The sequence below is a fragment of the Lytechinus pictus genome, chromosome 15 (genome assembly GCF_037042905.1).
Source record: "Lytechinus pictus isolate F3 Inbred chromosome 15, Lp3.0, whole genome shotgun sequence".
NCBI lineage: Eukaryota > Metazoa > Echinodermata > Echinoidea > Temnopleuroida > Toxopneustidae > Lytechinus > Lytechinus pictus.
The window spans coordinates 23,251,461-23,277,772 of NC_087259.1; the positions used below are offsets into that span (position 1 = coordinate 23,251,461).

The following is a 26,312-nucleotide window of genomic DNA, read 5'->3' on the forward strand; positions in this document are numbered from 1 at the left end:
TTGTACTTTATGTTAATGATATTAACAATTCATCTCATGTTCTCTCATTTATTCTATTTAGCTGATGATTCCAATATTTTCTACATACATCATGATCCACATTTACTTGTGAGCACTACGAATGCAGAATTTAAAAAAGTAACAAACTGGATTAAAGCCAATAAACTGTCATTGAATCTGCAAAAAACTAATTAAATGCTTTTTAGTCATTCATTAAAACACCTGCCGCATCAAATACTTTTAGATAATACTGAAATTAAATAAGTGCAAAAAACGAAAATTTTAGGTCTTACTATTGATAACAAAATTACGTGGAATGCTCATATCAACAATATTTGCAAAACTGTGGTAAGAAATATTAGAGTCATCAAAAAGCTTAAAAACGTTCTTCCAGCACAGGCACTATCCATGAGAATAATATGCAATACGTCCTTTAGAGCTCATATGGATGAATTGTTTCGTCAGAAACGTATCCTTAGAGTCAGTGACCTGTACCGCTGACATCTATTCCAATTCATGTATCAGCTAGATACAAATAGTGTACCTAATGTTCTACAAAAGAAATTTATGAGAAATGATACTTTGCATTCATATAACATGAGACAGTCAAACGACTATCACTTACCTAAAAGTAGAACAGTATTTTCTAGCAAAACTCTATTTTTCGCAGGACCAAAACTCTGGAATTCTCTGGACAGAGAAATAAAAGAGGCAGCTAATCTGAACCGATTTAAATTACTTATCGAAAAATTTCTTCTGAATTCTTACTGATTCAATCAAATATTTTGTGAACTTCATGATTATCCACGGCAGTGTTGATTATTTTAAAGTCAATATTTAATTCTATATGTATATACATTCGTGTTTCAATGTTTATATCTATATGAATTTATATAATTTTGCTGATTATTTTAACTCTACTTATATCACATTACCCTTGTATAAAGTTTTGATAGGGGGTTTTCATCTTACAAGCTTTGCTTTTTAGTAGGCCCCTCCACTTTTTTTATTTATACGTATCAATCCTACATATGCTATGCAGTTGATGCATCTTTTCATTGTAAAAATGATTTATCATGAAATGTAATTCGAGGAATTGTGGAATATAAATATATCAATAAATAAATAAATAAATAAATAAATGAATAAATAAATAAATAAATAAATAAAAAAGGACATGGTGTTCTTCCTCTTCTTTTGATCTTTTTCCTCCTCCTCCTTCTTCTTCTCTCTTCTTCTTCCTCTCACTCGTCCCCTAATCCTCTTCCTCTTGTTATTCTTGTTGTTATCCTTCCTCTCCCTTTCTTCATTATCCTTATTGTAAAGATTATATTTATTTCATTGTTACTTATTATCATGGATATTATGTTATTGATTTTTTTTCATCATTGTTATTAATCAGACTTAATTGTCTTCCGTTCACCTGAAAAATAGAATGCTGAAGGCCATCCCCCAGTAGACTCTGAGCTTGACCAGAGACCAGCAATAGGCTGACCTATGACCTGACCCAATGGTATGCCTTAAAGCCAAAAGAGAATGGGAAAAGAGAAAGCTTTAAAAAGATAAAAAGAGTGGAATAAACAAAAATGCACGGCAAATAAAAGTTAAAATAAAAAAGTACAATAATTACAAAGGTAAACATGGTAACCATGCAACACCCGCACAACTGATTTTTTTCTCCAGATTTTGTGATTTTTCACATGAACAAAAGTATTTGTATTTTCCTTATCCTATCAGACTCAACCCGGACATGACGCGGATACGTCTCTAAGCAATTATTGCTCCGCTTTCGTCGTTTTTCAAGTAAAACAGAACATTTAATTCTGAGGTTTGGGCTCAGAACTTGCTTTGTATCTACCGACTCTATTAAGTGGACTATAAGATTTCCTCAATTCATTTTTTGCCATATGAAACGTATACACATTATCATTGGGAGAAGTCTACACCAAACGTGGGGAGGCAGACTCGACGTGGACGTGCCACAGAAAATTCTTCAAGTAATTTTGAAAATGACATAAGTGTCAAAAGCTATAGAAGAGAATCAGGAACTTCTCGGTATCCTTATAAATAAGATAAGAGATAAGTTGATTGAGGAAATTTTGGTCACTTTAACGCAGAAAGTGGCAGAGAACAAAATGAAAGTAAGAATGGACTAGAAGAGAAAGATGATAAGATTGAACAATTAGAGAAGGAGACAATTAGAGAAGGAGAGAATAAAGGAACAAGACGGGTCTGAGCAATATTGAAGACGGAATTGTCTTGTATTCCATGGTATATAGCTGAACATGATGATGAAAACATTACATTTGTCACAGATTTACGTGAGGAGAAACTGAATATCATCATCGGTGACAAAAACATTGACATGTGTCATAGGCTGGGTGCAAGGAAAGGAAAACCGAGAGGAATTACTGTTAAATTCACAAACTATTCTATACGTGATCAGTGACGGATCTACGGGGGGGGGGGGGGGCGGGGGGGAAGGGTTTTAACCCCAAACTACGCCAGAAGATGCTGAGAAATCAACAGGACCCCATATTTTCATCTAGGAAAGCTTAACAAAACAGAGGGGACATTTTCTGGGAATTCAAATCTCAGTGAGATATTTGGACACGAGATGACCAACTTGGTGTACGCAATTATGATGGTCGCCGTGTAGGCCTATATACCATTGTGTCTATAAAGTGGATCTGAACAAGTTGAGAACTCTAAACAATCCTAAAAAGATCTGACAGTTGTTTGGGGCTTTAGATTCTTTAGTCCAGGATACTAGGCCCCATCATAGAAAATCGACTGAACCTTGTTTTTTCATATATACGATATTTTTTATGGTTTCGTGTCAATTTGAGGGTGCTGATTACGAATCTGAATGAGCATTTTCCGCAAATTGGCAAAATTCAATATGGCCGCCAAAATATGCAATTACCAATGAAAATCGTAAAATTGCCCGCGCATTGGCTATAAAATGTATGTAATTGTGTTACAGGAGTGAAATACTCTCTAAAAAATGATTTTTGTCACAATATTTGATTTTTGTCACAATTTTCTTGATATTAAAAATGGCCGCTATAGACCCCTGTGTAGTCTGTATATACAGTATGGATGGGAAAGACTAATTCTCACAAAAGTGAGCACTAAAATGCAAGTAATTGTGATCTTTGAGTGAATTAGTAATGAATGAAAAAATGATTGCTAACGAAATGTATCATTAATTTTTGTTATGTATTTTGATATTAAATGCCACACCCCCATGGCAACAGTTTAAATGAAGACCAACCAAAAAATCACAAGAGTGAGTACTAAAAATGCATATTATTAAGATAAACGAGTGTAATACTGGCCAAAAACACAATTGTTAACGAAATATATTAATTACTATGCCATGTTGTGTGATAAATGCTGTATTTTGGAATTCAAAATGGCCGCCGTAGGCCCTACATTTACTATGTACAATGCGAATGGAGAAACTAATTTTTACAAGAGTAAGAACCATAAATTGCTTGCGTGATCTACGGGTAAAATATTGTCTGAAAATATGTTTTCTAGCGAAACATATCATTTCCTTTTCCATGCTAAGATAAATGCTGTATTGTAAAATTTAAAATGGCCCATATAGGCCCTAAGAATATTATCTACAAAGTAAATTGGGACATATAATTTTGTAAGAATTTGGATTTGCTTGACTATGAAATCCATATAATTCTGCTGTATGGGTAAAATAACAATTGAAAACATGATTTCTATGAAATGTAGTATTCTTCTGCCATTTAGGTGATAAATACTGTATTTTGACATACAAAATAGCCTCTACAAGCCTTAACTAAATTATGTAACATGCATGTGTATTGGGAAACTAATTTTCAGAAGAGTGAGAATGATAAAATGCATTTAACTGTGTTGTATGAGTAAATGATTTCTAGCTGAATTCATCTTATATTGGTCATGAAGGTAATGTTGCCATATAGGCCCGTATTATGTACATTGTAAATACATGGTAACACATTATTTTGACAGAATTTTGCTTTCCTAGGCTTGTATATTGTGATGGAAGTGTGAAATATTGTCTAAAACCTTGGTTTCCAATGAGATATATCTATCTCGTGTAATTAAGGTGATAAATGCTGCATTTAAAATTGAAAATTGCCGCCATAGGCCCTTATCGTGTTATGTACAATTTGAATGGGGACATATAATTTTCACATAAGGCATAGGCGTCTATTTTGAATTGTGAAATATAGCATTTATTACCTAAATTGCATAAGTCTATATGTGATATTTTGTTAGAAATCATTTTTTTAAGACAGTATTTTACTCTCAAAACACTATTTAGTCAAGCAAAGCCAAAATCTGTTAAAATCACGTGTCCCCTTCACATTGTACATAATACCGTTAGGGCCTATAGCGGCTACACTGTTTAAAAAAAACTGATTTTACAGGAAAAAAAACAAGATTTTGCAGAAAGCAATAACAGAATCATTCTGTAAATTCATAAAACAGGAATTTTTCTACAATTTAACAGGACAGGTCTGTTTAAAAAGGGGGAAATGGTGTTTCATTTAAGGAAATTTGTAAGCTTCCATACACCAAATACCAATTTCCTGTAATTTTACATGATATAATGTAAGATTACGCAATCTGGTAAGATTACAGGTGTTCTCGAGACTCTGCCGCAGGAACTTCTTTTATTTTAAGGATAAATTTTCTAACAGTGCATTTTGACTTTCAAAATAAGTATTTATCACCTATTTGGCAGAAAAATTATATATCTTGTTCCAAACTATGCTTTCAGACAATATTTTAATCATATATCACATTCACGTGCATTTATGGTGCTCACTCCTGTTCGCATTATACATAATACAGTCAATTTCTTTGGCGGCCATTTTGAAAGTCAAAATACAATATTTTAATACAAACTTAATATATTTCGTTAAAAAATTATGTTTTTAGACAGTATCCCATTTATTCATCACAAATACATACACTTTAGTGCCCACTCTTGTGATTTCTTTGGTCCTCTTTCGCATTGTATATAATACTGTTAGGGTTTTTAGCGGTCATTTTGAATATCAAAATACAAGATTTATCACATACATGGCATAGTAATTAAAATATTTCGTTAACAACTATGTTTCTAGCCAGTATGCCATTCGTTAATCTCAATTATATGCATTTTAGTGCTCACTCTTGTGAATTTTGTTGGCCCCCATTTCCATTGTACATAATAATGTTTGGATCAGTGACGGCTATTTTGAATATTGAATACAGCGATTTTCCCATACATGACATAATGAATGATATATCTCGTTAGTAATGATGATTTTTTTAAAGGCATTTTTATGTTCATAAATCACAATTACTTGCAGTTTAGTGATCATTTTTGTGAAATTAGTTGTTTACATAATATGGTATATACAGGGGTCTATGGCTGCCATTTTGAATACAACGAAATAAATATTTTGCCAAAAATCATTTTCACATGTTTAGGTATGAACTTTTCTTTAAATTTCGATAACATTGTATGTCTAAATTATATACCTGCCCTAAACAAGGTGAAGCGCCTAATTCAAGTTTGGTCGAATAGGAACATGCCCCCACTGGGTAAAGTAACTCTTGTTAAAACACTTTTTCTTTCACAATTTGATTATTTAATTTTGTCTTTACCAAATCCGTCACCTGTGTTCATAAAAGAGCTGGACAGAGTTCTGTTCAGTTTGTTTGTGGAATAAAAAACCTGATCGTATCAAAAGAAGTCAGATTTGTAATTCCTATATGGAAGGTGGTATGGTGTGAAAATGGTAAATATTTAATGTTTCTTTTCTTCGTTGAAATTAACCTGGATACGAAGAATGTATAATGGATTCATGGATAATATATGATCCCTTTCTCAGACTCCAATTTTTTACTTTATAGTCATGGCTATTTAGAAAAGTTTGTTGATCTAATAACAAATCCTTTTTGGAAAGATGTACTTTCCTCATGGTGTATTTTTCGGAAAGCATATAGATGTTCCAGTAAAAGAGAATTACTCTCTGAACTCCTTTGTCACAATGGAGAATTAGTTATTAACAGAAATCTTGTTAACTTTAGACACTGGAGTCAAAAGGGTTTAAGATTTGTTAACGACTTAATAGGGACAGATGGTCAGGTTTTAAGTAGACAAAGAATTATTGAAGTGTACAATGTTTCCATTGATTACCTTACATATTTCATTATAAAACAAGAGATCAGTGAAAAGTTGAAAGTTTTTCGCAGCCTGATAACGATTTTGTGAAGTTAACCACTCCACTCAGACCAAATGTCATTAGTATTTTGATGAAGCAAAATAAAGGATGTAAAAATATATATGTTCCATTGGTGATAGAAAAGGTATCAAATAATCAAAGAAAAGAAAAATGGGAAGAGAAAATCGGAAAACAAGTTTCACTAGAGAAATGGTTTTGTTTTAATTCTATACTGTTTCAAGTAATGAAAGATGTTTCAATCAGGTGGTTTCAATACTGCTTAATTAACTGTATTATTCCAACGAATTTGTATTTGTGCAAAATCCAAGCTAAATCAAGTAGTATTGTGTACTTTCTGTACCTCCCATGTTGAAACTATTGAACATTTGTTCTTTGAATGCCACTTAGTTAAAAAAGTATGGGAATAATTTGAAAAGAGACTGTTTGAAAGATGCAAATTAGTATTAAAATTAACCATGGAAAATGTTGGTTTTTGGAATTACTCCCATTAAGTATAATAGAGCATTAAATACACTTACTATTTGGATAAATTATTTATAAAATCAAATTGGCTGAAATTCATCCTATGCCACAGTAAATCCTCAACGAGTTAAAGAATTATTTTTTGTACGAAAAAGCTATTTCATGTGAATTTTTTTTTAAATCGGTTTGCTAGATACAATTTTGCAACTTTATCTCTGGTTCTCTACATAAATTATAATTATGTTTTTGTTTTTGTTTAGGTACCGGTACTGTAAATGATTTATTTTATGACAAGATTTTATATTATCAGTTATTGTTGAATTACTGTTAAACACTCACTATCTTATTATTTTTGTACATTGACTGTGAAAACAAAGGTAAAAAGGAGCCATATTGACTGTGAAAGCATGCATGTACATGGAAACTGAAGGTTTATTGAATAAAACACCCTATACTGTGGGTGAAAAAGAAATTGGGGAAAAAAATTAATCATTTTTCCAGAAAGTATACTAGGCCTACTCCTGCCACACAATTGCATGCATTTATAGCGAACGTGCGGGCAATTCTATGATTTTCATGGGTAATTTGCATATTTTGGCGGCCATACTGGGTTTTGCTGATTTGCGGAAAATGCTCAAGGTTACATGAGTGGCATTATTCAGATTCGTAATCAGCACCCTCGAATTGACAAGAAATCAGAAAAAATATTGAATATAATTATGAAAAACAAGGTTATGCCTCTTCTATCCTGGACTATTTTTGACTCCAGTTTCAAGTTTATTTTACTGATTTCAAATAAAAAGGATTCCAATCAAATAAAATTAGCCATTTTTACTAATTATATATCAAACAAAAGTTACATTGATTAACATTTCTAACAATGTGCTGGCAGAGAGCTTCGACCTTCAGATCATCCGATTGATGTTATTTTAACTTATCAGGACACATGATGGTTTTAAACTTTTTTTTTGTTCTTGCACGCAAGCGGATCCACAATTTAAAGAACAGCCGGTATTTCATGAGGGCTTACATCCTAATTGTCTCCCTTGAACTACAGCGTCTGTCAAAGTACACTGCAAAAACTCCGGTGTTGATTTAACACCAGCCCGGAATCTATATATGTCCACACCACAGAAGTATTGAAACAACACCAGTTTGGAATCAAACCGATGCTGTTTTAATACTAATTGGTGTTGTATAAACACCTATCTGGTGTTAGACCAAAACGAAACTGGTGTTATTTAACACTTCTCTGGTGTGGACATATATAGATTCCAGGCTGGTGTTAAATCAACACCGGAGTTTTTGCAGTGTACTGACATGGTCTTACATCCTGAAAAGATCTGACAGTATACTTTGACCCATGTTTTGGGAGTATTTTGGTTTGTGAGTTTCTCTCCATGACTTTGATGGCAGACAGTTTTTACCTTCAGATCATCCGATTTGTTACATTATAACCTATGCCGCATAATGTTAATGATCTTAAATTTCTTTTGTTGATGCCTAAAAGCGGATCCGCAATTTAAAGAACAGTCGGTTTTTAATTTGGATCGTGGTTTCTGACATCCTAATGAACTCTCCCGGAGTTCAGTGTTATTGCAGGGACTTTGGGTCTTACATCATATTACACCACACTTTCCGACATGGAAGACGGCTAAAGCCGTAGACTCGGCGAGAGAACGGTGCGACCAAGCGGTTATAGGGCTTGCCCCTACCAGGGCTATAGATACATTGCAGATATTCTTAATTCAATGTGAATGTATAGCCGTGATGTTAATCTAACCCCCACTTATTAAGAACGTGTACATTTCTGTCAAACATTTCAAGGAAGATAAATGGATGGTTATGTGGAAAGTTCATAGTAACCAGTCTAATAATCGTTTATAAAAATGCAAAATACAAACAATTAGTTGTGGTATTTAAAAAAATGTATTTTACATTTTGGCATCCGGAATGAGCTTTTCGTAATGCTTCGAAATCGAATAAATTCTGCCAACTTAAATCAATCAATATTTGTCATGTAAGTCGCGTGCAATGACGTAAACCGTTCTGAGCAGTGAGGGTGGGTTGGATAAAAGCAATATGATATTTAGGCCTACCTTAAAGATCCAGACCGGACCCGAAAATGAAATTGATAAATTATATACCAATCGAAAGCTTATAAGCTACTAAATACACCAAGGTATGCTTTATGCATTTTCACCGCTTCCCAGCTGAGTATTTTGCTTAAGAATATTCCAATTATCGGGTTTCGAACCCCGCTTAGAAAATAGGCTTTATTGTGCTTTTCACCTGCCTCGAGACCGTGACGTCACGTTGTGTAAGAAGCGTCGTGATTCCATAGGTTTGTACACAGAAAAACTGGGTGATTTTTTTGCTTTCCAGATAACGCATTTCATTCTCTTCACTTCTATCACAGAGGGATATCACATATATTTTTACCCACAAGCTTGAATTTATGAAATCTGCAGTTTTGAACTAGTTTTTGCAATATTTTATTTCCTGCTTATTTGGCGCAGATTTCAATTCTATCTGCATTTAGATTATGTATAACAACTTTTCCTGACATAGCAATTTAGGCCCAATAAGAGCCAAACAAAGAAATCACAAAAAAGGTAGTGAATAGTTGTAGGTTTACAACAATTTGAACAGTGAATAATTTTGAGTGCCATTTTCATCTGAAAACGAAAAAAAAAATGGATTCATAACATGGAAATGGAAGAAAATACCCAATGCTTTTGTACACAAACCTATGGAATCACAACCCTCCTGACACAACGTGACGTCATCATTTCCAGGCGACGTGGGGGTGCTCAATCGAAGCGTACTTTGGAGGAGCAGTTTCTTTGATTTTTATTTAATATTTTTAACTATTGGAAGGAGATATATGTAATATTTTTGGTATATTCGTATTGTATGAATCATTACCTTTATTTTGATATATGATTGTTTTTACACCGGTCAGGGTCTTTAACATTAAAAATGTCGGGGATTGCCCCTCCTCAAGGGCTGTGTTTAAGTGGATACATTATTTTCGAGGCTATCTTATGCCATTGTTGTGATGTTTGCAGTTAATATGCGAGCGAGCAAAGCAAGCGAGAAATTTTTCCCTGCATAGTCCACAAACATTTTTCAAGGGTGGCGTAATATGGGAAAGACTGATTTGCTTCAGTCGTTTAGAGTAAAACCGAAAATTCAAACGACACTGTTTACTATGTGAATCGCACAGTAGTTGTTTAATCAGTTTAATAATATAATAATAATATAGGTATATTTACCCAGGGAAGCCACTTCAGTTTCGAAAACTGTTCTACCAGCGGGCCCTGCTATTATTATTACCTCGGCTTTAGCTGAGCTGCCTATAGGCGCTCAAGCATTCAAGGAATTTCTTCCTACCGGGTACCCATTCACCTCACCTGGGTTGAGTGCAGCACAATGTGGATTGGTTTCTTGCTGAAGGAAATTTTAAAAGTTAAACAACAATGCTTATATTATTGATGATTAAATATTTGAATTCAAATTTTGTGTTTAAGATTTTAAACACTTGTTTAAATTTTTTAAACAGCGTTGTTCAAATTATTTTTAACAGTGATAAGATGGTAACACACCTGAGGTTCCGATGGTGGCAAGGCGACTACGCTCACTTGGGGGCGCCCACCTTGACATTAAAGCTATGAAAACAGGATAGCTCCAACTCTTGTCAAATATAAAGAAGGAATAAATGGAAGAAAGAAATTAAGATTACAAATTCTAATAACGATAAAGATAATAATGGAATACGATATCATCTTGTACCGTTATACTTGATGATTGATATCATCTTGTACCGTTATACTTGATGATTGATAGAAAATCTCACTCATAATAATAATAATGTATACAATTTATAAAGCGCTTTATACGGACGATTAATCTGACAAGCATAATGTACTTGTTTCATTAAATATTATTCAACTGGATTGATTATTCATCAGACTTTGACGTTTGTTTGTTTTAATTGGTAAATAATTTTACTTCACTATTATAACTGGCTCGATATAACTTAAAGGCATGCTTGGCACGAGGGTATTTTCATGTGGGGCGGGGGGAGGGTAACCTCCTGAAAATTTAGTACACTTTTTCCTTAATGAAAAATAGTGCTATTTTTGTAATTTTGCGACCAGACCACGCTTTTCAATACTCGCCCTTCTTTTTTTTTCTTCAATTTCCTCTTTTTCATTTTCTCATTTGGTTGTTTATTACTTGAAATCCTCATTTTCTCAAGCACTTGTTGATCCCTTTACGAGGCGGAGCAGTAACTCTTTAGCACCACCCCCAACCCGGGTGCAAAGTCATAATTTCTTGAAGAAATGCTGGACCAACGAACCTGCAAAATACCCGAAATAATCTGGACCGTGACGAGTAAAGGTACTCCCTGATAAGCAACAAATGGCGTCAAAAGTGTGCAGAGTGCAGATCCTCCAAAACCTATCGCCAACAGCCAGACCGCAGCATTCCCGTTGGCATCGGCTAAAAAACCTGCCGGGATTTGTAACCAAGGAAAGCCGTAAAAGCCAGATGCTAAGATCAGTTCTTGGGTCCAGCTGCTCCAGTGGAAAGGACCATCCTGTTTTGTGTTATGATAATAGAATATATACATTTCAGATAAAATATGAGTCACTGCATTCTTTACAAAAAAATACGTTTTTTATAGATTAAATGGCCACCCAAATTTCCTCTTCCAATTTGCATTTTGAACAGTATAGGTGATACAACATAACCCTGTTTACCCCTTGTTCTATCCTGCTCCCTCCCATTAGCTTCAAACATCATGCATGAATTTCTATTCAAAATACATATTTTACTACATCAACCTATCAATGGAATACATTGTTACATCTAAAAAGCGACTCGTAAGCATTCAGGTTGCCAAATTACTCATTCTAGTTTACATCGAGTGTAGCTGGATTAGGCAAATGGGCTGACACATTTTGACGTTTAAGCCAACAAAAAATGTAAATACTATGGTAAGCAGTTTTGACTTTTATTCAATTCAATTCAATTTTTTGTTTTAACCATCAAATACAAAAACAAAACAAACAAGTTGAAAACAAAATTAAGGGAAAATACAATGATGGTAAGGTGACCCCGGAGAAGCAACTGTCTATAAAAATATTCTTGTCTATAAATAACACACTCATGCATACAAAAAAGGCCGACATCCGTAATTCAGGGAGGTTAAGAGGTTAACATTGCCTTGCATAATTTTTTTAATCTAGAAATAGTGGAGCTGTTTTTAAGGTCATTAGGAAGTTTATTCCATAGTGTGGGAAAATTCATTTCAAAACAATTAGAAACAACAGAAGTCCAAACTTGTGGGAGGCGAATGAGATCACTCTGTCGAGTATTGTATGAATTAATGAATTTGGGGCAAAAATGTCTCTTAAGGTAGGAGGTAAAATTTGGACCTTGTACATGAAAACAAGTGAATTCAGTGAAGTCTTTTAATGGTAAAATATTTAATTGGGTAAATAGCGGATTGGAATGACTATTAAATGCAGCATTACATATTATTCAGATTGCTTTCTTTGTAGAATGCATAACTTATCTAAGTGAGTTTTAAATGTGTGACCCAAGACAATATTACAATAGTTTTAGTGTGTAAGAATAATACTGTTATAATTATAAACTAGTGAGAATAGTCTGAGGCATAAAAAGTCTAAGTCTGCAAAGTAGCCCAATAGATCTTGAGACTTTAGTACAAACTGAGTTGAGATGGGGTTCTCAAGAAAGATATCAATTTAATCAGACACCTAAAAATCGGATACTATGAACTTTAGAAAAAAACATTTCCACCGATAATAAGATTTGTTATATTTAAAGGAACCCTCCTCTCCTCTTCCTCGAAAAATTATATACTTGGTCTTATCAAAGTTCAAGAGCAATATATTACAAATAAACCATTTATGTAGTTTGTACAATTCGTTATTTGCTGATGATATAAGTTCGTTACTTTTTATGAGTAAGTGTAACAGTGGTATCATCAGCAAATAATGGAAAGTGTAAAACTGAAGAGCAATTAATTATATCATTTATGTCTAAAAGAAGAGGGGGCCTAACACAGACCCCTGAGGAATTCCGCAAGATGCATAACTTATAGAATTGATACCATTGACCACCACTTGTTGCCTTCTATGGCACAGGTGAACCACTGTAGTGGAACATATCTAATACCACAATTTTCTAATTTACTTATCAAATTGTCGTGATCGATGGCGTCGAATGCCTTTGAGAGGTCCATAAATACATTGATACAACAGTTGCTTTCATCGATTGCATGTGATATAATATTTATCAAATTCAATACATCAAGTTCTGTTGAAAAATCTTTTCTAAATCCAAATTGTTGTGATATCAATATGTCATTGGACGAGAGGAACTTGAAAAGCCGCGTATAAATGATCTTTTCTAGCATTTTTGAAAACAGGTAAAAGGGCAATAGGTCTACAATAATGATATCGTGTTTGTCATACTTTTTGTAAATGGTTACTACCATAGCTGTATTAAGTTGATAAGGGACAGTGCCTTAAACATGCTAAAGGGGAATCCAGCCTTGGTAATAAAATGTTGTGTTGGAAAGGAGAATAATAAATGAAACAGAATGGTGAAAGTTTGAAAGAAATCGGACAAGCAATAAGAAAGTTATGGCTGCATTGAGATCCCTAAGACTATGTAGATTTCAAATTGGCAACTGGGTAAGTAAATTATGACAGGGAAAATGACAACTTTCCCCATAGGCCATGTACTTAAAGAGATTGTCCCGGCTGAAAATATTTATATCTAAATAAATAAAGTAAAATTCACAAAGCAAAATGCTGACAATTTTGATCAAAATCGGATAACAAATAGCGAAGTTATTGAATTTTAAAGTTTATTGATATTTTGTGAAAGCAGATAATGCACATCGTCATGAATATTCTTTAATAATATTAATGATAATGATAATAATATAGGGTATTTATATTGCGCACATATCCACCTTGTTAGGTGCTTAAGGCGCTCCTACATTACCCGGCTAAGCTAGGCGTTCATAGCGCACACAGCTTTTTAAGGAATTACTTCCTACCGGTACCCATTTACCTCACCTGGGTTGAGTGCAGCACATTGTGGATCAGTTTCTTGCTGAAGGAAATTACGCCATGGCTGGGATTCGAACCCACGACCCTCTGTTTCAAAGTCCGAAGACTAATCCACTGGGCCACAACGCTCCACGGCTTTAAGTGGGCTGATGATGTCACATTCCCACTTTCCCTTTTCTTATGTTGTTACATGAAATCATAAATTTTTAATTTTTCATACATGTATAAATGATGTGCCTCAATAATGATGAAATAAGTTGCGGCAATAAATAACTAATGCATTTAATCAGTTGTCCATCCAATTGTTTTAGTTCTTGGTAATTTTTTTTTTAATAAACCTAATATCATATAATAAAATACAAAAGAACAAGTGGGGATATGACATTATCATCCCACCTAATGAATATTCATAAAGACATGCCTAGAACTGTTTCACCGGAATAATGCAAATGTTTATTTGTTATCCGATTTTAATCAAATTTCAGCATATTGATATCTTCAGCCTGGACCATCCCTTTAATTATCAGGGATTTGGGTTTTCTCTCAGTACCTATTCCCCTGGGGCAGTAATCTAAGTATAACCCAAGTAGTATATTGTTTTATGTCCTCATGAAAGAAAAATATAATTTGAAGTAAAACTTTTGAAAAAAATGACATTTTAGCCATTTTATGTAATGGAGTATATGGAAGAGTAGTCCTTGCCTTACATCACTGTGACATCCAATATGTGGCCAATTTGAAGTCTCCATGGGTATAGTGATTACCAATATTTACAACTTAAAAAAATCATAACTTTCTTGTTTGTCCGATATTGTTCATTCTTTCACCTATCAACTTGTCTGAATTTTCTTTTTCCTCTAAAAACGAGTTTTTATTTGGGTTCGATTCCCCTTTAAAGCAAAGTGGGTTGATAATAGAATGAATAAACGCCTTGATAACATGTTATGCAATGCAGTCTGAACCTGGTGAGGCAGATCATTTCATGGATGAAATGACATTATGTATTCGGTATTGGAAGCTGGAATAAAGAATAGTTAAACTGGTACACGGTTGAATAGATAGTCATGGAAATTAGACGAGGAAAATGTTTTCTTGTGTATACCGATGTCGACAAAAATAATTATTGAATGCTTCAGCAACTGATGCTTTACCCAAGATTTTGTTTGATTGTAGTACATAATTATGATGTTATCTTTCACGTTTTTAAATAAGTTTTCATAATGTAATATTTTACGTTGTCGAATGATACCAGTTAAAATATTCTTGTACCCAACATATTTATCACGACTTGAAATGTCACCCTTCTCCAGATAACGACAGTAAATTTTATGTTTTCTTTATAGATTTGCTAATACCGTTTGTGATCCAAGTTTTATCATATTTTTTGATGACCTTTCCTCTTAACAAGTAGAAAACATTAAAAGTGTAAAATTACTAAGTTTATGGATGAATAGATCACAATATACATCTGTTTGACAGTAAATAACTGACCAGTCAATCAAGTACAGTTTATTTTTGAACAAGTTAATTTTCTCGTTTGTGAAAACGCGTGATTTTCTACAAAAAGGTAGATTATTAGGAATAGATAAATCATCTTAAAAAAACACCGGGGAATCATCTGAGATATCGGAATATATTACACCACAGTTTTATGCATATGAATACAATGAGTAAATATATTGTCGATCAAGGTTGCAGAATGTCTAGTTACAGTGTTGGTTTACTAATAGTTGGAAACAAACCGTATGAAAACAGAGTATCCAAAATGATTAGTTTTATAACTGATATCATGATTCAGTAAATTGATGTTAAAATCATTATATTTTGTAAGTGGATTAATATTGACTGAAATACTTGAGAGTACTTCTGCAAATGTGACAATATAGGTATTCTGTAAACACATTAATGATTTTTGCTTTCTTTTGGGTTGTTGTATTTCAATGGAGAGAGTGTCACAGTGGTCAAGGCTAAAAGATGTATCAGAACATAAATTATAATCAATATCATCTCTATTAAGTCTATATGGACAAGTGAATATCCATCGATTTCAAACATAATGAATATTGCTTCGAAACCAAGTTCCAGACATTCGAATGACTGTGAATCTATAATTAACGAATTGAGAAGAAATTTTTATTCATCGTAGTTACGAACCAAGCTCCCTGAATTGACATTTAGTATTGAAAAAGTTTGAGGAGTACATTTATATTTTAGAACGAAATCAATAGGATACATACATTTACAGGGATCATTAGTTACAATACATTATCATCATTTAGGGGGAATTGTAATGTGTTTAAGTAGTCCCCAATGTCATTTAGACTAAAGAGGGTTAACAGACAAAGAGTTATATTTTTCTTCATCAATACTTTAATTTGTATAAATGAAATACAGACAATATAAGAACTCATCATCGTCTTGATAGTGATTAAAAGAAAATATATCTGAACTGCAGGGAACACAAATGAATTGACTCCAATATTGTAGTTTATAACAGTTATGACAAAGATATATATTACCTCTCATTAGAGGAGCAGAGCAGAGTAGAGAATGAATAAAACACGATATGCTGATAGAGGAATATAATATCAATGTATGAAAAAAGCTGCATTGAGTGTGCAAAAAAAAACAATCGAAAAATACTATTTCTTGAAGTAAAAAAAAATCGTTTTGAAATAACTACAAGAACTTGATTTCTTGATATTTGTGTTAACATGGAAAATACTCGATACCAAGAATGGAATGGAAAAAGGCTTGTCAAACATACGTCGGCATATGCTGGCTTATAAGCGTCCTGGGAGGCGTTTCATGAAAGGACTTGTCGGACGTTTTATCCGACAAGTCCCATTTTATCCGACAGTTACCATAGTAACAGTACCTCTCAGCCAATCAACATCAGAGAAAGATGTCAGATCTGACAACTTGTCGGATGAAAATGTTGATGAAACACTCCCCTGGTGGGTGTTTCATAAAGCTGTTTGTAAGATACGAATGAATTTACGCACGACTGGTGATTCTTTCTTGTGCTATGTGATATCACTATGTAATTGATTTATGACCTAAGAACATGTTCCAGTCGTGCGTAACTTTACGAACAGCTTTATGAAACACCCACCAGGGGCCCATCGCAGGAAGAATTGCATTTAAACTCAAGTAAAAATAAAAAAGTCCCAAAATGCGCGCTGTTGATTGGTTAAAATGACGTTGTGTTTGATCGTTAGAGTTGTGTTTGATTGCAAATCTTTTTGATGTGGGGCCGGGTGTGAGAACCCCTTAATGATTTATAACGCAACATGTGCCTATTTCATAAAGACTTATAACTTTGCTGTTACGGTATCTAGCCTGGTAACCGGGCTCAGCAGTCAATCAAAATCAAGCTTTTTAGGGTATAGTTACGGTAATAACAAAGCTACCATGATAGTTCTTATATAAAGTCTTAGTTCTTATATAAAGAATTGTAACCAATAAAGGTCCATATAAATGTAATAGAAAAGGTCATTTACTTCTCCCTTGATGCTCATATTCGTGGGAACGCTTGCATGGCAAACTTGAAAACCGATGGATTGATTCTGGTGGCTCATCTCATAAAGTTCGTAGCCGTTACTTGTTGAATTCACCATGACCGTCATAGCAACACTCAGTGTGTTCCTTCCCATGTACGTAGTAAAGAAACCAAAACAAGAAAGGTAGGTCACCAAGTAACGCATCGAGCACAATCCATTAGGTGGCTTAGCTGGAAGAAATATAAAAAAAAAGGGGAAGCAAGTAATATAGGTTCTCCTGTCATTAATGACCGATTATTAAAGCGCATTTTCTTATATAAAAACATAGTGTTCGTAGTTTATCTTAGAGTGACAACAACAACGATAACAGGTGTAAAGCAGTCAACACAAACAAGGATTACATGGAAGCTACAATAAAGGCAAAATTACGATAGTCATCTGAGTTTCAAGAGCCGCGAAACGGAGGGGGGGGGGGTGAAGGGGCTTCAGCCCCCACTTTTTTTCAAAAACAGTGTGAAGAAAAAAAAATGTAAAAATGATCATCTGATTGTGAATTTTTGCATAGACAGCCCCCAAACTTTCGAAACCGTTCCGCTGCCCCTGAGCTTTAGGTCACGGTGTTTCTGGAGAAAGAATAAACACACTAAGACATTGGGGTGCAAGAAAGGTGCAACTTTGCGGGAAAAGGTGCAGAGCGACTAATCGAGCTACTTTGCACCTTTCACTCGCCATCGCGTGCCCGTCAAATTTTCGAGCAGGGTCGAGTGCGTGTAATTGTCCATAGACATTGGTTTATTTAGTCAGTTCAGGGTTTGTGTAAGTCTAGACTAGCTAGTCAAACTATCGGCACATAATCGCTTAAAAAAAAGTCTTCCGGCATCATCGCTTCTCGCTAGCTTAGCGGGTAGAGGTTTTGACTGCAGTCACAACGAGGTGAGTTCGAGTCCCAAGAAAGGTGAGAAACACCTTAAAAACCATAGAAAAATCTGAAGTGAATAAAACGGAAGTCTCGACAATCTTTTGTTATTTTTGGTGGGGGTACATATGGAACTCTTTCCCTAATTTTGCACCTTTCGAGAGGTGCAAAGTTGCACCTTTCCAAAAATGTACAAAGTTGCACCTTAAGGGTGCGCCCAGTGTGACATCTGCAGGGTATGCACCTTTAAAGGTGCAAAGTTGAATCTATTTTTCTTAGTGTGTCGGCATAAGTGTAATTTTTCCTAAACCTTAGACATTGAAGTGAATCCCTCGTGTTTCACCAGTGTAACTCTCACTGAAATTTCAAGACACAGTCTTCACTTTATTCATCAAAGAAAGAGAAGGCTTACAACGAGAATGATAATGCATGAGTGCTAGTTATCAAGGACACCTTAATAGGCCTACTATTCGAAAATAACAATTAAAAAGTTAATCGGCTGAAAGTGCAGTGCGCGCATACAAGCTCGTCCTAACGGTGGTGAACGGGACCATCGGACATGTCGGATTTAAATCCAATCCAATTCTCCGAAATATCAGTGCAAACTAATTCAATTTCTTTCGGTTTTTTTTTTCAGCATAAGCTTGCAACCTGTCATACACGAGTATGACTGGTATTTTATCCTAATCGTCACGGATGCACTGGCCCTGTGAGAAAATAAAGGGGAAGTTCACCCTGAAGCAAAGTTTGTTGTAAAAATAGCAGAAGAAATGATAAAAAAAAATATTGTTGAAGGTTTGAGGAAAAATCCATTAAAGATTAAGAAATTTATTACAATTTTAAGTTTTGGATTTGTGACGCCATAAACGAGCAGCTGTCCCATAATGTTATGTATAATTATAATGCACATTTTTTTCTTTTTTTTAATAGTTCGCGCTGACTTGATGTTTTTTCTTTTTAGGAACGGGTGTGAGATTTTTTGCCTATATACTGAAGGTACAGTAAAAACCTTTTTTAATTTTCTGAGAAAATGACATTTCAAAGATTTTTCAATTATCAAGCGACATGTGGGAAAGTTGCTCGCATATGACGTCACAAATCAAATAATTAAATTATTATAACGTTTTTATTCTTTGATGGATTTTTCTCAAACCTTCGCCAATATTTTAAAATATTTTGTCTGCTTTTTTACAATAAACTTTTTTTCAGGGGAACTTTCCCTTTGAGGTCAGTATTCTAAACCTATAGGTTTAAATTAAACTCTGGTTTAAAGTTGTGGTCTAACTATGGAAAGCAAATTGTGGCAAAAATCTATTCAATTTATCGACTCAATTGACTCTCAAATCATTAATAGCTGTCTAGGAATGGTAGCTGAAGTGCCTGTTTGACGTTGTGATCTACTCTGTTATTTCATCTATTCGTTTTCATTGCGAAACCGAGCATGATACGAAAAAAATAGTAAAGAAGCAAAAATAAAAGAAAGCTGAAGAAAAAAATGAAGAATACTCTCTAATATAGATAAAGAGAGAATAAAAATTAAGAAAATGAATCCCATGAGCACTGCAAGAAATGCCTAAAGGCAAATTATAATGCACATTGTGCTAATCTGATTGCTATAAATGAAATTAAATGATAAAATCATGCCGTCGCGAGAACCGAAAACCGTTTTTTGCTTAATAGAATGACCGCTTCTCAAAAGAAGCGCTTTGTTCATTAAGTGAAAAGAAACTACCATTTATTCGAGTGAAAACAATTTTAAGCAAGAAAAAGGATTATAAAGCAAAGATATCCCCGAGTGAACGGAATCCGTCGAATTTGAAAGAAAGGGAAGTTAACATTAATGCTATGTACTCCCGAATCTGGCCGGGAAATCCTATAGTAAATGTAAGAAATATAATTATGATATGAAAAAAAAAATCAGCAGGCGCGCAAGCAACCCCCCAAAAAAGACACAATGAACATACTGTGTTCATACAATTGCATGTCTACACTCTTAAAACGAATCAGTCAAATTGACTAGACCATTAGTCAGCTGGGTGCAACTGATTGTCTAGTCACATTTCTGACATATAATCTAGTAAGAAATAACTCAATTCTAGTAAACTACGACTAGAATAACAGTCGCACCCAGCTGACCCAATTGACTAGTCATTTTTGACTGATTTGTTTTTAGAATGTACATGTAGGCAGTATTAACATACTGTGTTCATACAATTTACCACGTGTTGACTATAATTATCAACACACTTTTCAGACAATTGACTATGTGTTAACATGAATGTGTTCATACAATACGTTTTACGACATTATCACACTGTGTTCATACAATTGACTATGCATGTTGACTGTATTAACAAATTGTTCATACAATTGACCACATGTTGACTGTATTAACACATTATGTTCATACAATTGACTAAGTGTTGATTATATTAACAGACTGAGTTCACGACTCCGTGTTGACTATATATTAACACACTTTCTTCATACAATTGACTATGTAATAACACATATGTGTTCATTAAGTTGACTACGTGTTGACTATATTAACAAACTTTGTTCATACAATTGACTATATATACGTGTTGAACACGCTGTGTTCATACATTACGCACGTTGGCTATGATAACACTATGTTCATACAATTCACTACGTCCTGACTGTATTAATACACTGTGTTCATACAATTGACTACGTGTTGACTATATAAGAACACACTGTGTTCATAGTTATTTATTTATTTATTTATTCAGTTTTATTTAAAATCAAGGTAGTCCTTTCCATTGGCGGCGGAGCAGAGGATTATCTTTTGTGTTGGGGGGGACGCAACAATAGATATCTACTGTTGTGTCCCCCCAAACACAAGAGATAATCCTCTGCTCCGCCGCCAATGGTCCTTTTAGTGCCCAAAAGGCCTGTGTTGACCATATCAACACATTATGTGTTGCTCGACTATATTACCACATTTCTTACCGACAGGGATGACTTTTAAGATGACCATGATCTATTTGAAATACACATAAATACATCATTTATTACGGTTGAGGGTCAAAAGAATCGACTACAAAAAATCCGCAAACTTACCGAGCTCATCCTCGCTACCTTGAGATAACCCCTTCGATGTTGCGACATCGGTGGTGACAGGTTTATGGTTACTTCTTGTTTGTAAACCACTTGCTTCACTTGGTGAGAGTGGTCGATGAAGACCCAGGTTTTCATCATTGTCGGTATCAGCTTTTGAATATTTGTAGTTGCTCATGCTGGAGAGATGATTTTTTCTTCGTTCCCTAGTGTTTGATGGAAAGAATACAATCCATTCCACGATTGATTGGCGATGCTCACTTGTTTCTCGGCAGTTCAAACACTTTCCTAAAACAAATATCGAAGTATTGATTTTATTTCCCCCCTTTTCGGGTGATTTCCTGCAACGCGCCTATGAACCATGGACCCTCCTACGTGGCGCTTCAGCAATTAAATGGATGGTCCGGGCTGAAAATATTTATATCTAATACATAGAGTAGAATTCACTGAGCAGAATGCCGAAAATTTCATCAAAGTCAGATGACAAATAATAAAGTTATTGAAGTTTAAAGTTCAGCAATATTTTGTGAAAACAGTCGTCATGAATATTCATTAGGTGGGCTGATGATGTCACATCTCCACTTTCCGTTTTCTTATGTTATTACACAAAATCATAATTTTTTCATTATTTCATACTTGTATGAGTAATGTGTCTCCTTATAATGAAATAAGTTGCAGCAATAAATATCTAATGCACTAAATCAGTTGTCAATCCAATTTTTCTAGTTCTTGGAGGAAAATTTTTGAATAAACCTAATTTCATATAATAAAATACAAAAGAACAAGTGAGGATGTGACATCATCAGCCCACCTAATGAATATTCATGACGACTGTTTTCACAAAATATTGCTAAATTTTACAATTCAATAACTTTGTTATTTGTTATTCGATTTTGATGAATTTTTCGGCATTTTGCTCACTGAAATCTACTCTATTTATTAAGCTATAAATACTTTCAGCCCGGACCATCCCTTTAAGATGATTTAGCACAGTGAGCACCTGTTCACTGAGCGTGAAACAATGTTTCACTGATAGTCCAGGGCCCCGTCTTACAAAGAGTTGCGATTGATCCGATCAATCGCAACTATGGACGGCCAGCAACGTCAACGTGTATTATGCATGTTTGTTCAAAATGTTTTCTAGCAATGATACATGTATGTTCATGCATTATTGTTTTCTTAAAAATTCACCGTGCTTCTCTTTGTTTACAAAGGACATTGTGCAAATTTCCTGTATAAAAATTTATGACACTGATGGATTTCCATAGAGTTACGATTGATTGGATCAATCGCAACTCTTTGTAAGACGGGCCCCAGATTATATTGGACCCCGGTTTATTGAAGTTGTCTTCCCAAAGCTAACATAGAGGGCACATGACTCCCTAAATCCAGCGCCAATCCCCTCATCTACCCTCCTTATGGTGAGGAGGGTAGATGAGGGGATTGGCGCTGTAGGGGAAATGTGACCGAGGTGGTAAATTGATTGATTGATTGATTCTTTATTTCCATGCAAAAGATAAATCATACAACAGAAAATATATTGACAATATTTCACGGTAAAATAACAATAAACAATCATTGCATGGGAGGGGACAGTCATAAGCACAAAGGCTTGAAAAAGGACGCCCCTCAAGAAAGACTACGGCCCTGAATAAAATCAATATAAGTCATATTTAAACAATTAAAGCAGAAGAGTTTGGTTGCAAAAGGGGTTAGGTCCACTCCAAGAAATTTTTTTTTTTAATTCTCCCATATTGCAATATTCTTATGCAAAACTGAACTTTCATGATACCCTACCATGAGAACATAAAATTGGGTGTAAGAGAAATCTACCTGTCTTCATATTTTTAAAGATATTTTTTCCAAAAAAATCTGTGTGGACCTAACCCCTTTTGAAAAAAGGTGATTTTTCTTTGCCTGTTTAGTTAACTTTTTGATAGAAATTTCAACTTTTCTTTGGTATCATCTTAAGAGCTACTAAAAATCTATACATTAAGACATAAAAATCAAATTTGATGAAAATTGGACCTAACCCCTTTTGCAAGTGAGCTTTTCGTCCTAGTGAGCACCAGACGAGTGTTATGTATCAACTCTCGCGGTATAGGTCGCCTATAGCAACCTTATTGGCAACGCTTGTGAGCATCGCCTTGCTCACTCTCCAAAATGTCTGGGATTTTAAAATCCTTAAAAAAACCTAATGGAATCGTTAAAATTTAGTAATGCTATGAATGTTTATCATTTACATTGAGTATCGGTGAACCAACTTAAATCGAATGTACAAGCAAGTGTGGGTAAGATCATGGTTAGTTTCGGTCATGTTCGCTCATTTGGTTTACGTAGCAGACGATGCTAGCCTATATAGTATACTTACGCAGCCCCTATTGCAAATCAAAATCAACTCCGGACTCGATTTTTGCTTCCTCAAACTGTAGATATATTATAAATATCAGTAGGCAAAGCTTCATAGTACAAGAACATTGTTACTTTCAACATTAAATGCGTTAACTAAGTTTGTTTGGACTGTATTAATTGTTTCAAATGAAAAGGGTCTGTGAACGCAAACTATCATACGTTAGTCACGTGACGTTGTACACAGAAATATGCCATGTTCTGCCTGCTCGATCTCAAAGTTTGGGGGAAAAATGAGATGTAACCAAAGTATTATACATCAAACTGTAGGTAATCTATTTAGCATTAAGATGACAAGCAATCTCGACCTTTTTGACCCTTGGGGATATTCCAGTGCGAAAACAAAGGTGCCAGTGTCTCGAAAATATGGGTGATTTCAGACCGTTTGCCGTAGCCATGATAGCAAGAGTTGTGAACATGGGCACTTTCAAATGAACAGAGAGACGTAAATAGTGAAATAATTGTAATAATATATTACATCAAATTAATGGAATTGGATAACATTTTCACATTATTATCAACATGGTGTGAGATTATTAATAGTTAAACAGATATACCCGAATTTCTGCAATATTACGTTCATGAAAACCACCGTTCCCTGTGTTGAAGCTGTGTGTGTGGACTTTCGGACACTCAAATGTACGCGACTAACCATTATGAAGTTCGCCCTAAGAAGGCGGGTCGCCCGAAGGAGGGTTATCACCGGGAGTTATCATCTCATATTGTTGTGTAAATGATACATAACAATAACTCTTAGGAGTGTAGCAATCCTTTATTTGTGTGTTCGTGCCATTTTATATCTCAAAGATCAGCTCTCCCTATCTAAATTTAATTCCACCGTCTTATGCTATTCCTTCCCTTCTGTATTGGTCAAGCTCTCCTCCAATAAAGCTTGCCGTATATTCTGTTATTATTTGCCCCTCTGTCATTCCTGCCGGCCTACAGATCTCCTTTTGACCCGGCACTTCTTTCTCTCTCCCTCACCGCCCCCTCCCCAATCTCCATAACATTTTAACCAACCCCCTTTTACTTCCCCCATCTCATGATTATAATTCATAATCCCGAGAGCCTGGTAATAGGCCTATTGCAGTTCTATAAATATTGCCATTACTGTGATTTTAACAAATCAGGAGCCGTCATGGTCGGCGCTTCTTTCTCTCTCCCTCAACGCCCCCTCCCCAATCTCTATAACATTTTAACCAACCCCCTTTTACTTCCCCCATCACATATTCACATTGATTATAATTCATAATCCTGAGAGCCTGGTAATAGGCCTATTGCATTTCTATAAATATTGCCATTACCATGATTACTGTGATTTTAACAAATCAGGGGTTGTCATGATCGGCTTCATGTCCCATGTTCGTGGAGGCGGCCGTGGATTTTACAAATACAGCTATTCTATATTTTCTGTTTAACATACAGTGAGATGCTAATGACATCGGGCAAACTTAACACGATATTTTCCAAACCTTGACAATTTCACCATTTTTAATTATACATATATACAGTCGATGTTTTCTTGACCTACATTCTTGACCTACTAAAGTTTGATTTTTTTTGTAATTCAGGAAAGAAATGATAATTCTAGAAATGAAAATCACTTAAGTGTCAGGTATATCCCGATCGGTAAACTATTAATGTCACAGATTTAGTATCAAAATTAAGCATTAAAACTGAACAATGGTCCTCGCAAGGGAAAAGGTACGTGGAATATACCACCCGACACCAGTATGGGACTAGATAATCCCGCCCGCCCGACAAACTCGGGGATCAGCCCCGCCTGCGAACGCTAAAATTTATCATTCTGCGGCTCGAGTGCTAAGAATGAACTTGATTTTTGTCTTCATTACGAGACTCATCCTGAAAAATGTTATCCAACATGCATTGCTACGCTGCTAAGATTTATTGTTATGTATCATTTACACAACAATATGAGATGATAACCCTTCTTCGGGCGAACAGTTGGTAAGTAGTTTGAATATCTAACGATTTCCTTTAAGAAATATAATAACAATTAACCTGATTTCGAATAGCCTGCCATTTCCTTATAGACAAGAGAAAATAATCTACCAAACTTATCAGTTCGGGAAAATTCTAGCGAATGTACTAAGATGTTTTTTAAAGAAATTAAAAAAAATACCTATATATTGAAAATCAGGATTTGAAATGTTATATGAACTTCACGCTATATTTTGGCATTTTGTATCACTCATCAAAATGACTGATAATTCGAAATCTTACCCACACTTGCTGGTGTATTCGGGTAAATTTGTACACCGATAATCAATGTAAATGATAAGCATTTATAGCCTTACTGAATTTCAACGATCCCATTGGTTTTTAGGATTCCAATATCGCAGACATTTTGGAGAGTGAGCAAAACGATGCTAACAGGCGTTGCTTTAATGGCGCGCTCCGTTGAGTTGTGGTACACATACATATCACTCGTCTGGTGCTCACTAGGGCGTATATCTTTTTTCGTGCCAAATGATTGGAACAGCAAAAGTAAAGAGGGAGTTGAAGGGATTAACGTAAGTGAGGTCAGTGGTCTATGCAGAACCAAGGAGCTTCAAAC

The 26,312-nt window shown here is 34.8% G+C and overlaps 1 protein-coding gene across 1 annotated transcript in view; it reads right to left on the minus strand.

Annotated features, from left to right (window-relative positions):
- The window catches only part of LOC129277927 (sialin-like), a 36,799-nt gene extending 15,078 nt beyond the window's left edge, over nucleotides 1-21,721 (minus strand). Inside the window, exons 1-5 of the mRNA XM_064110530.1 lie at nucleotides 21,329-21,721; nucleotides 17,329-17,558; nucleotides 11,074-11,313; nucleotides 10,316-10,403; nucleotides 1,424-1,519 (exon numbers count right to left, since the gene is read on the minus strand). Coding sequence (XP_063966600.1) covers nucleotides 1,424-1,519; nucleotides 10,316-10,403; nucleotides 11,074-11,313; nucleotides 17,329-17,558; nucleotides 21,329-21,503 — 829 coding nt within the window. The 5' untranslated portion in view covers nucleotides 21,504-21,721. The remainder of the gene's footprint in view (nucleotides 1-1,423; nucleotides 1,520-10,315; nucleotides 10,404-11,073; nucleotides 11,314-17,328; nucleotides 17,559-21,328) is intronic.
- Between the last annotated feature and the right edge of the window lie 4,591 nt (nucleotides 21,722-26,312).